This window comes from Arachis duranensis, chromosome 3, assembly GCF_000817695.3.
Source record: "Arachis duranensis cultivar V14167 chromosome 3, aradu.V14167.gnm2.J7QH, whole genome shotgun sequence".
NCBI lineage: Eukaryota > Viridiplantae > Streptophyta > Magnoliopsida > Fabales > Fabaceae > Arachis > Arachis duranensis.
In genome coordinates this window covers 129,907,197-129,919,613 of record NC_029774.3, presented here as the reverse complement: position 1 = coordinate 129,919,613, position 12,417 = coordinate 129,907,197, and the positions used below count along the sequence as shown (strand labels likewise).

General features: G+C 34.6%; 2 protein-coding genes across 4 annotated transcripts; one reads left to right on the top strand and one right to left on the bottom strand.

Annotated features, from left to right (window-relative positions):
• Positions 1 to 340: 340 nt before the first annotated feature.
• Positions 341 to 4,980, top strand: LOC107481749 (BRASSINOSTEROID INSENSITIVE 1-associated receptor kinase 1-like). Of its 2 annotated transcripts, XM_016102056.3 has the most exons (11): positions 345 to 806; positions 1,178 to 1,310; positions 1,389 to 1,460; positions 1,601 to 1,744; positions 1,969 to 2,040; positions 2,161 to 2,232; positions 2,322 to 2,401; positions 2,765 to 2,893; positions 2,994 to 3,335; positions 3,718 to 4,112; positions 4,304 to 4,980. In XM_016102056.3, the coding sequence occupies exons 1-11, from the start codon at positions 683 to 685 to the stop codon at positions 4,622 to 4,624; spliced, it is 1,884 nt and encodes a 627-aa protein (XP_015957542.1). In that variant the 5' UTR covers positions 345 to 682; the 3' UTR covers positions 4,625 to 4,980. The 2 variants fall into 2 exon arrangements, with proteins under 2 accessions (XP_020995044.1, XP_015957542.1); XM_021139385.2 differs by lacking the exon at positions 1,969 to 2,040 and having other exon boundaries at positions 341 to 806.
• Positions 4,981 to 5,181: 201 nt separating this feature from the next.
• LOC107481751 (F-box/kelch-repeat protein At1g22040) lies at positions 5,182 to 7,550 on the bottom strand. 2 transcript variants are annotated; one of them, XM_016102058.3, is made up of 2 exons: positions 7,247 to 7,550; positions 5,182 to 6,909 (listed from the first exon to the last, which is right to left on the bottom strand). In XM_016102058.3, exon 2 carries the CDS (start codon positions 6,821 to 6,823, stop codon positions 5,390 to 5,392), a length of 1,434 nt encoding a protein of 477 aa, XP_015957544.1. In that variant the 5' UTR covers positions 6,824 to 6,909; positions 7,247 to 7,550; the 3' UTR covers positions 5,182 to 5,389. The 2 variants fall into 2 exon arrangements, with proteins under 2 accessions (XP_015957544.1, XP_015957546.1); XM_016102060.3 differs by having other exon boundaries at positions 7,379 to 7,550.
• Between the last annotated feature and the right edge of the window lie 4,867 nt (positions 7,551 to 12,417).

Genomic DNA, 12,417 nt, shown 5'->3' with positions numbered 1-12,417 from the left:
GCAAAATGCAAAAACATGATGTTCCAGTTGTAGAAGAAGAAACGGTAAGCAATCACTTTGTTAGTTGACTAAAACCAGCATGAGTTGACTGTTTCCCTCTTTTTTTAATTTATTCTTTTTTTTTTGGGGAGTGGTGGTGGGGACCGTAACAACCGTGCCCGTTTCATCCACCTTTCTTACGTAGTTTTATATGAAACTTCAAAACCATCATTCTCTCTCGTTTTCATCCGAATTGCTCTTTCTCATCACGGTGTTCACAAATTAATACAAAAATAATAAAAGAAAATTAGAAAGCAAAGGAGGAGAAATTTCTCAAACTGAACGATGCAACGTTCTTTGACTTGTCCTCGTCAAGTCTTTAGTCTTTGCAACTTTGCGGGTGGGGGGGAAAGAAAAGTTAAAAGCTTGAAACTTTGGAACATGTGCATGTCGATTCTGAACTTGCCTGCATTTGATGGCAAAACATAGAACACCCACATGACAAGATAGATTCCAAAGTAGAACTTCAACAAAAAAGGAGGAAACTTTTTGGAGCTACCTATAACTCATTCCTGTTCTCTCTCTCTCTTTTTTTTGGGTTTAACTTCAAAGTTCAGTGCTGGTTTGCTGAGGTCAACGAGGTCAACGCTGCTTTTGGAGCTTAAGGGGCACCATGGAGATCATCTAGTACTAAGAGAGACTCATGAGAATGAGGTTCTTTTGGAGCTGCATGGAGCGAGTGACTTCATGGTGCTTCATGGGACAGTTTCTCATTTGTGCAATTCTGGTGCTTGACGTGATGCTGAAGGTTTCTGCTAATTCAGAAGGTGAGTTGTGACATTGTGTCCTTTTTCTGTAGGGTATTTTATGTCCATTCCAATTAGACATGTATTTGAAATGAGCATGGTTAACAAAAAAGACTCAACTATGAAACTGTATTAAAGGGTCTCTGACATCATCATCACTTCCTAATCATAGAGACCAAGGCTTCTACAAATTAATCTACAAGTGCTTTTATTCTTGCAGACAAAAAAAAAAAAAAAGTTTATTTCCATTTGCTTTGTTGTTTATTCTTTTAGCATTGTTTGGCTAATTGGTTCATATTTGTGACTATGTGACCGAATTTGAGCTGAAAAATTTTCTACTCCAATTTATTTAACAATAAGGATGTTGCACCTAAATATTGCTTCTATGATAGGTGATGCCCTGAATTCTTTGAAGAACAGCTTGACAGATCCTGGTGATGTTCTTCAAAGCTGGGATTCCAGTCTTGTCAATCCATGTACATGGTTTCATGTTACTTGCAGCAATGATAATAGTGTGATCCGTGTGTAAGTTATACATACATCACTTTTACTTTTACTTTTATAGCCGTTTGTGTTCATCGTGAAATGTTTGTGTTTGGTCAGTGATCTAGGAAATGCAAACCTTTCCGGTCAACTAGTTCCGGCACTTGGTCGGCTCCCAAATTTACAGTACTTGTAAGTTGTGAATCAGAAATGATATTCTTGGGGAAATTTTTGTGCTATTCAGTTTTCATGCATGTGTATTGCCATCTTTGAATTATTCAAGGGATAATTTTACTTTGGGAACTCTAACTTAATTTTCTTTCCAATCACAGGGAACTTTATAGCAATAATATCACTGGGAAAATTCCAGATGAGCTTGGAAATTTGACAAACTTGGTGAGCTTGGATCTGTACGTGAATAAGTTAACCGGCCCTATACCGGACTCATTGAGCAACCTTAAAAAGCTACGTTTCCTGTATGACATGCTTCCTTTTTCTCGTATCTTTAATCTGCAAAACTTAAATCTGTTTCATTTTGTTACTTCATTTATGTCTTAGCATGCATACTTCTCACTCGCAACATGTTCTATGACTATTTAATTTTCACTAGACACTGCAATAACATTAAGAAAAAAACTATCATTCTACCCTATCAATGGTTTATAATATGCATACTCATTCACCCTGCTGCCTGAAGCAGGCGTCTCAACAACAATAGTTTGTCAGGAAAAATTCCCATGTCTTTGACAACTGTGATGTCACTGCAAGTCCTGTGAGTTTTACTGTTTCACTTAGAGCTTTCATGAACTTCTGCAAATGAAGATGCCTTGGTATACTATTATCACATATATTATTTTGTGAAATCTGACATTATGGCTGTTGTGGAATATAGTGATCTATCAAACAACAATTTAACAGGAGATGTTCCAATAAATGGTTCATTTTCAATGTTCACTCCAATCAGGTTGGTGCAAGTTATTTTGTTTCTTTTTACTATTATCATTGAGGTAGAATTTATAAAATTTCTGCTAATGTCCGAGTTCCTCTTTGCAGTTTTAAAAATAATAGCCCTGGCTTGAATGAAACAAACCCTCCATCTCCCCCCACTGCTCCACCTCCAAAAGCTTCTTCAGGTTTGTTGATGTTTGTTTTATTGTTAATGGATTTAACTTATCAAATAATAACTTGATTTGCTTGAACTAAAATCGTTAGCTGGGAATATAATTACGGATGGTGCCTGCAACTGACACTCAAATTTAAACTTGTTGAAAAGAACAGAATAACTTTTTTTGAACTGTGATCTTGATTGTTTGATATATCTTGAGCATAACTTCTTCTGTGTGCTTAAAAAATATTTATGAGTTGTTGAGATATTGAGGCAGATGCCTCACATTGTCTATTCAAGAGAGAAAGTTGATAATAATGTTGAACCTTTTGTTTTAAAGATATTGAAAAATTTATTCAATCACAATTGAAGATTCTGTAACTCATTGTAGGTAGCAGTGCCACTGGATCTATTGCTGGAGGAGTTGCTGCAGGTGCTGCTCTGTTGTTTGCAGGCCCTGCCATTGCAGTTGCCTGTTTGCGAAGAAGGAAACGGGCCGATTATTTCTTTGATGTTCCTGGTTAGTTGACTAACACATAAAAGATGGTATATATGCTGATTAAGAATCTGTATGTGATAGCCACTGCTGATTTAGCTACACTGATATTTTTCAATGGCAGCTGAGGAGGATCCTGAAGTTCATCTTGGTCAGCTTAAAAGGTTTTCGCTGCGTGAGCTGCAAGTCGCTACAGATAGCTTTAATAGCAAGAATATTCTTGGAAGAGGAGGGTTTGGCAAGGTTTATAAAGGACGCCTTACCAATGGTACTCTTGTAGCAGTAAAAAGACTTAAAGAGGAACGCACACAGGGTGGGGAGCTTCAATTTCAAACTGAAGTGGAAATGATTAGCATGGCTGTCCATCGTAATTTGCTCCGGCTGCATGGTTTTTGTATGACACCTACCGAACGGTTGCTTGTGTATCCTTTCATGGCAAATGGAAGTGTATCATCTTGTTTACGGGGTACCATTCATTCTTACTCTACTGTGATCTATATTTAGTGTGGATTAGTGTGATATGCATCATTTTTGTTAATATATTACTTAGTTTCTTTTATTTCTGTAGTGAAAACCTTCACTCTCAAGTCTTTTTTTTCTGGTAGATATGGAAGTGTTAGTTTTCCAATGTCAAATTGATTTCCACTGTATTTCTAAGATGCTATCTGGTATGGCCACATACATGCTGAATTGGCAGTGCAAATTTTACATATCATCTAAGTTCATCCTCTCTGTTATTAAAATCAAGTGCATATATAATTTAACATTAGTGGATGTTCTTATTGTTGGTTAAAACTTGTATTTTCATATTAAATTTTCATTTATTTATATTGATTGTGTTGCCACAGATCGTCCAGAAACACGTCCACCACTTGACTGGAAAAAAAGAAAGAGTATAGCACTGGGATCTGCTCGGGGACTTGCTTATTTACATGATCATTGTAATCCAAAGATTATTCATCGTGATGTCAAAGCTGCTAATATATTGCTGGATGAGGATTTTGAAGCAGTTGTTGGAGATTTTGGCTTAGCAAAGCTGATGGATTACAGAAATACTCATGTTACCACTGCTGTACGTGGTACAATCGGGCATATAGCGCCGGAGTACCTCTCAACCGGAAAGTCTTCAGAGAAGACTGATGTTTTTGGATATGGTGTGATGCTTCTTGAACTGATAACCGGACAGAGGGCTTTTGATCTAGCACGTCTTGCCAATGATGATGATGTCATGTTGCTTCATTGGGTAGGCATCCCATTTATGAAAATTATATCAACACTTCTTTGATGACAGTTACTTGTATTCAACAAAATTATTCTAATCCTTGTATGATAGATATCCCATTGAAGTTCATTCTTACTGTACTGGTTGTTTCCACATATTAACACCTATGGGCTAGTGGTCACTGTTGGGAAATGTCATTGTTTTGAGTTCAGGTTAAAGGAATTCTGAAGGACAAGAAGCTGGAGACACTGGTTGATGCAGATTTACAGGGAAATTATGAAGATGAAGAGGTAGAGCAACTGATCCAGGTGGCCTTATTGTGCACACAAAGCTCCCCTATGGAAAGGCCTAAGATGTCTGAGGTGGTGAGCATGCTAGAAGGTGATGGTTTGGCAGAAAAATGGGATCAATGGCAGAAAGAGGAGATGCCAATGACCCAGCATGAATTCGACCGCATGCGCCATCACACTACTGATATGCTCTTAGACTCCACTTTCAATATCCCAGCAGATGAACTCTCTGGTCCTAGATGATCTTTCAACATTCAATGGCCAAGCGAATACACAACCGTATTCGCACCTTGTTAGGTCTTCTAGTTGATTTTTTGAATATTCAACAAGAAGCAAAAACATAGTGAAACCAGACTGTGCTTTCTTTTTTGAGAGTTATACACTACAAAGTTGTATATGATTTCCATCCTCTTCTGTGTTCTGTTTTCATCATTTTGGGTTATTTTCATGTGTTGGACCACTTGCCCTTAACCATGTTATGATTATTATAGGAAAAGAAGACATTTGTAATTTGTATTGGGTACTGTAGTTGGAAAGTGAGTATAAAAAGTTGTGAAAATAGCACAATACTTGTTCTAAAGAGAACTTTAAGCGAGTAAGCCTGATTGACTAAAAAAGATTATTTCCTTTCACTGACAATAGGAGAAAAAACACCCTTGAAGAATCTCTCTCTTTATCACGCACATTAAACATAGTAGTTTTGAAAACTAGAGATTGGTTGGGTTGATATATGTCCCTCTTTAAAGATGATGATATACTCAAATGTAAATAAATGATCCGGTAAACTATAAGTTTCGATATACTATCTTTTGAATGATCATATTAATATTAGTATAGTTTAAATGTTGTGTAAGAGGGAATCTTGAATGCTTACAATATACCAATCAATCATTAAGCAAATAATTTACACTTGTAAAATTTACATTGTGGCTTATTAGTGACCATTCCAACCAACACAAACACGCTCAGAAATCATAACCATAAGAGGACTCTTATCTCCCAAAAACATCAAATTTTAAGAGATTGACAACTAACTAGTTCAGCAGATCTACCACTCCTACTTGCAAGAACCCTCCAAATCCTGGATTCTGCTGAAGAATCAGCATGTTCACTGGATGAGTAATCCGAAGATGACAAGTTGGGTTGGCCAGAAGCTAAATCACTTTGCAAGTCAGCCTGAAACACTGTTATGTTGTGATTAGCATCTTTTGTTATTACATGAATTTTTCCAAGCAAACCAGCTAAAAGATAAGGCGATTCTGCATCAGTGAAATCATGAATAGGAACATCTCCTGCAGCAACTTTCCAGCTATCACCTTCATAATCATATACCTTGATCTTTGCACTGTCAAGGGAATTTGAAGGATCAAGGGCATATAAATCACCATTGACTGTAACACTCAACTTTGTTCCGGCTTGCCTCGCTGGCCAACCTTCACCCATGCCAATTGGCATTTCAAGCCATGAATTTACATTCGGATCATAAACCTCACCCCCAACATCAACAAAAAATGGCCAGCAATACAAACTCTGAGGAACAAACAACCTTCCCCTGTATGAAGTCATTCCTGTCGCAATAGGCTTGAGCAAATCAGCCAGAAAAGCAGTAGGCAACACCTGAGCTTTTGCAAAAGGCATGTTTGGTAATGGGGACCATGTTCCTGTATGGGGGTCGTAAACTTCTGCAGATTGAAGGGGGCTGAGTCCACCACGACCCCTAGTAACGCCTCCAACAACATAAAGCTTATTATTTAGTATACCCGTCTTGCAATACGCTCTACCAACAGACATTGGGCTAGCCTCAGTCCAAGAGTTTTTGACGGGATCATACTGCCAAACAGACTTCATTGCCGAAGCTCTCGAAAATCCTCCTAATGCATAGATGCAACCATCAACAACTCCAATGGAGCAACCACAAAATGGCATCCGATCCAGAGCATCTCTCCGACCAAGCCAGCTCATGATGATATCAGCAATCTTGATACGTGAACCCATCATGCTCCACACTCTAAGGGGAAAGGCAGCCAAACCCTTCTTTACTTCATCTTCAAAGGAGATTTTTGGCATTGGTGGCAACCTTTGCCATCTTCTGGAAATAGGGTCCAAGCCATACCATAAAAGCTTATCATCTTTGACCCTTGTTAATATGTAGAGCCACTCTTCCGTGGTTCCAAGTTCTTTTCTCACACAAAATAGTTCAGGGCTCACAAGGGCAGCCTTCCACACATGCGAAACTAACTTCAGACTTAAATAATTAATTCGAGGAACCCTAGCTAGAATTTGGATTGATATCTCATCAGGAAGGGATGGTATCAGTCTTGAATTATCTTCACAGGAGCTTGATAATAACCTCTGCCTCTTGCAAGCTTCATCTTGCAAAGCCGCCACAGAGGGATCACTCCATCTAGTCTTGGAACTATTCAGACTCAGTATATTCCCCATTAGAGACACTTCAAATTCACATTGAAGATAAACACATCAAGCTTCAAAGATAAATCAGTTTGAGAGCATCCTCACTCTTAAATCATCTGTTACCACACACATAAAGAAAATTGTTTGTTCAGTTGAAACAATGAATTGAACAAATGAAATAAATCTTACATATTATAAATATATACTTACAAAAACATTATCAACATGCAATCTACTAAAAGCAATACACAACAGGCCAAAGCGCTCAAGCAAAGTGAATACATCTAATACAAATATTCAAATAGAACATCATCATTCACACAACTTCCACAAACAAAAGTAAAAAACAGAACTGTGCACTAATACAAATAGAAACGACGGGCTAATAAACAAACACACAATACATAAAAACATAAGAAAAAGAAAATCGACAATTTAGCATAGAAAACTAACACTCGGATTCTCCAGCATAGAAATAAGCACAGATGACAGATGGAAGGAATCATAGAAACACCAGCACAATGCCCATCATTTTATACACTCAAAAATGGGAATTTAAAAAGACCCAGAAAGTCAATTAGGAACCTCAACGAACAATCACTGGGAAACTGATCGAAAAATCGTTACTTTATCCCAAACCCCTATTTCTGAAGAAGGGGTAACACGGGATGGATCATGAATATTAGAGATAGAAACAGGGTTTTGTGATTCTAAATTTCCAAAGTGTGTTCCTCTCAGAAAGTGTAGTGTGTAAACGCAACTGCGTGAAAGGTATCATATCCCTTTCACTGCGTCCAAGTTGTTGGGGCAATCTCTGCCGTCCATTTAAGGGTCCCACGTTTGGTGTACGGCCTAAATCTTACACAATTTTATATTTGTCTTTTTTCTGTGATTTACAAAATAAATTATGAGAAGGATTTAGATCCTCTAAAGTTTGAATTTCAAAAGTAAAGTGTAATCTTTTATTCTTGAATAATCTCTCTTTCAATCCCACTTATGAAATCAATGGTAAAAGATCACACTTTATTCTCTAAAGTGAAATTCAAACTTTAAGAATCCAAATCCTTATCAAAAATACTATAATACCTTTGTATACACATATTTTTTACTAAAATAAAATAAAAAATTTATTATTTTTTAAATTTTATTTTTTAATTTTAACTTTTTAAATACGATTTATTTTTCTAATTTAGGTTGAGTTTGCTGCATCCCGCAAACTCGACAAACTTTATAATACTCCTACGAACTTTACTTTAATTTTTTTTCTAAAATATTCGAAATTCAAATTTTTAAGACATTATCATCGTATTTAAGAGTACACACAAATATACAAAAAAATAAGTATGGCCTCTTCAACATTACTAGCGACAATGACAACCATTTTATCGTCTCCAAAAATACATACATGAGAATAAGTCTTATTTAATAAGGATTTTTTTCTATTATAAATAAAAAAAACCATTATTTCCCCAATAAAAATACAACTTATTCCTTTGTCCATTGTGAAGGTTAAAAATCTGAGTTAGCTAATTTTTTTTAATTTTAAATGGAGTTGGCCGGGGTTAGGCAAACTCTATACAGTACAAGAGTGCGGCCAACTTACTTTGAAAAAAAAAATCATATTTAAAAAATTAAAATTTAAAAATAGAATTTTAGAAAATAATAATTTTTTAATTTTAATCATTACCATTATTTAATGTTAAAAATATGCGATATGCAGTGAAAAATATCATACAATTATACAAATAAAGTTATTTGAGGTAAATATGTGTTGATAGGAGTGGTAATATACACCTTATCTGTAAGTATTCAATCCAATTCAATTCAATCAAGTAAGTTGTTAATTCGATCTGCAGCAGATAGAGTATGGTGCGAGTAAAGTTTCCATGCGGGTCGGATAGGGTGCGAGCTGAACCTCAACTCTATTCAACTAACCCGCATCCTATATATGTATATATTATCAGATCTGTTACACATCTAATCATTATCGTTATCCAAGATCAACCAAGTAGACTCAACACTAGGGGTGGAAACAGGCCAAGCCAGGCCAGGCTTTGCTCTTAACAGGCCTGGCCTGTTATACAGTTGATTGGCCTGAGCCTGGCCTGCAGCCTGTTATAGGCTCTTTATAAAGTACTAGGTCTGGCCTGTTATTCATCCTGGCCTGGCCTGAAGCCTGTTAAAAGGCCTGATAATTTTTTTTACAAAAAAAAATATTATTTAAAAAAATTATTTTTTAATAAAAATAGTTATATGTAATATGTCGTATATTTAATATTTATAAAAAGTTTTAAACTTTTAACATATTTATGCCTGGCCTATTAATGTATTAAGGCTTTTAAAAGAGCCTCGGCCTGTACCTATTTTATAACAGGCCAGGCCAGGTCAGGCCAAACACAGGCCAGGCTGCAGGCTCCTGGCAGGCCGCCTGGCCTTTTTCCACCCCTACTCAACACCAACAAAAACACTCTCATTAAAATATCATGATTATACACGCATTATCGTCGTCGTCGTCTTCTTCACGTTCCTCCTCCTCTTCCTCCTCCTTTTTTTCCTCCTTCTCCTTGTTCTTCGCGTGTTTTCTCTTCATTGTCATTCTTTTGTTGTTGCTGTTGTTGTTGTATTTTTTTTCTTTTCTTTCTCCTTTCCTTAGTAATTTTGCAGCATTATGTGTTTTGAATTCTGTAAAACGAGACCAAATGCACTTTAATTAACTTAGAAATGAACCGAAATTACATCTAGAGTGAACCGAAAATTAAATTTTGAATGAACCGAAATTGTTTAATGATGATGATACATAAACAAACTCGTTCCAAAACAAGTATAGACCAAATGCACATTATTTAAATCTATAATGAATCGAAATTACTTAATGATTACGTTCAAAAACAAGCACACAAACAAAATTGAATGATCAGAAATTCACTCAGAAATGAACCAAAATTACATCCGAAAATTAAATTTCGAATGAACCAAAATTACTTAATGATGACGATACACAAACAAACTCGTTTCAAAACAAGCACAGACCAAGTGCACCTTATTTAAATCCAGAATGAACCGAAATCACTTAACAATTACGTTCGAAAACAAAAACACATCCAAATCCATCAAGTGATTTTGTAGCATTATGCGTTTCTTCTTCTTTGTTTGATTTTTTCATTTTTTATGATTGTTAATAGGGTAAAACAAGAAGAATTATGAGAAGGAAAAAACAAAAAGGAGAAGATGAACCGGACAAGAAAAAGAAGAACATGATGAGGAGTTTTGAGGAGTTTTTTATTCTTGTTTCTTCTTTTTTGTTCGATTTTTCGTCTCTTTTTATTGGTTTTATTTCTCTCAAAAGAGTATGTGAGAAGGAAGATTTTTGAATTGTGCAAAACAACGAGACGAAATGCACCTTAATTTACTCATAAATGAACCAAAATTACACTCAGAATGAACCGAAAATCAAATTCTGAATGAACCGAAATTACTTAATGATGACGATACACAAAAAAAACTCGTTTCAAAACAAGAATAGACCAAGTGCACCTTACTTAATGATGACGATACACAAACAAACTCATTTCAAAACAAGCATAGACCAAGTGCACCTTATTTAAATCTAGAATGAACCGAAATTACTTAATGATTGTATTCAAAAACAAATACAGAAACAAAATTGAATGATCAGAAATTCAATCAGAAATGAACCGAAATTACATCTAGAATGAACCGAAAATCAAACTCCGAATGAACCAAAATTATTTAACGATGACGATACACAAACAAACTCGTTTCAAAACTAGCACAGACCAAGTGCACCTTATTTAAATTCAGAATGAAGCATAATTACTTAATGATTGATTGATTGTGTTCGAAAACAAGTACACAAACAAAATTGAATGATCAGAAATTCACTCAAAAATGAACCGAAATTACATCTAGAATGAACCAAAAATTAAATTTCGAATGAACCGAAATTACTTAATGATGACGATACACAAACAAACTCGTTTCAAAAGAAGCACAGACCAAGTTAATTTTGAACAAAAATCCATCCAAATCAATTTTAGATCAGAAAAATTTTTATGACGATAACGATAACGATAACAACGATACGTATTAGAAGAAGACAATGACGATAAGGATGATAACCATGATGCTGATGACGATGGAGGAGAATGATGAAAAGGAAGGAGAAGAAGAAATTCCAATAAGAAAAAAAAAAGAGAAGGAAGAGGATGAGGTGTTGTTGGTGACGGCGGTAACGAAATTGAAAAATAAAGAAACATCATGGGAGAAGAAGAATGTGCGTAGGTGAATTTAAAACAACAAGAAGAAGAAGACGACGAAGAAGAAGCGCGTGAATCTAAAAGACTTAGTTGGTTAAATTATTTGGATGTGGAGCTTTATTGATATAATATATACTTATACAAAAAATATGTTTTAAATTGATATTGAAGCAAAGACTTCTCACTAAATGCAAAAAATTCTTAGCCACTAAGAGAAAATCATTAATTGATATGTTTTTTTTTCACATAAAAGTCAGTTCTATTTGAAATTATCATGAAATTATATAATAATGTTACATCTTTTTGGTAACCCACAAGTTAAAAACGAGTAGGGTTAGAGTTGGAATATTCTCAATTCGCGAGTAGAGTAGAGTTGAGTTTATATAAAAAATTTTAACTTGCGGGTAAGATTAAAGTTGGATTCAAACCCTATCCTACCCATTTCCACCTTTATATGTTCATATCAGGACTCGAAAATAAAGTTATGGTCCAGTTATGGTCCAATTAAAGCTAATATAATTTTACAGAAGATTTATAGAAGATTATTATATTAAATAAGATCAATCCAAAAAGTTACCTGAGTTAACCTACCCGACCTACTTGAAATACGGTACTATAGTTCGTACACGATCCGACTTGCATGACAAATAAAACATTTATCATCTACTACTTTAAATACTATCCATCACTACCAGAACATGAAATAACTTCATAAATATAAAGAAATTATCTACTACCACAAGTAAATAGATATAAAAATAATGTCCAAGTCATTACTTATTTCTATAAATATCTCATCAAACTCAGATTTTTTCAATCTCAATTTTACTTAAAATTTATCTAAAATTCTTTTTAACTTAAGCATTAAAGATTTTTGCAAGTATCTACCACCATAATTCAAATAATATAGTTAGATAAATCACTACTGTATCAGTAAATAAATCAAAAATTTAAAAAAAAAATTAAATCTCGTATTTAGGTTTAAATTTACTTTAGTTCCAGATAATAGCTCAGAATAATATGTAATATATTTATACTAAACATGATATTTACACTTTTTTTTACATAAATTTTGTTATAATTGATCTTTTCTTTCAATGAGAAAAAGTAAAATATATTGTGTAAATAAAAATAATGTATATAATTCATTTTTATTTATGAGTTTATTTTCAAATAAAAACTCACACATAAAAGAATGCTAAAACGAAATGCAACTCTGGAATTAGAAAAAAACAGGTAAAAAATTGATGTAGTGACGTTCCCTCTTATAATAGTTTCGGGTTTCTGCAACAAGTTTTTTTTTTTATGTCTATAAATTTGGCATTAAATCTGTCAAATTTGTTTTTT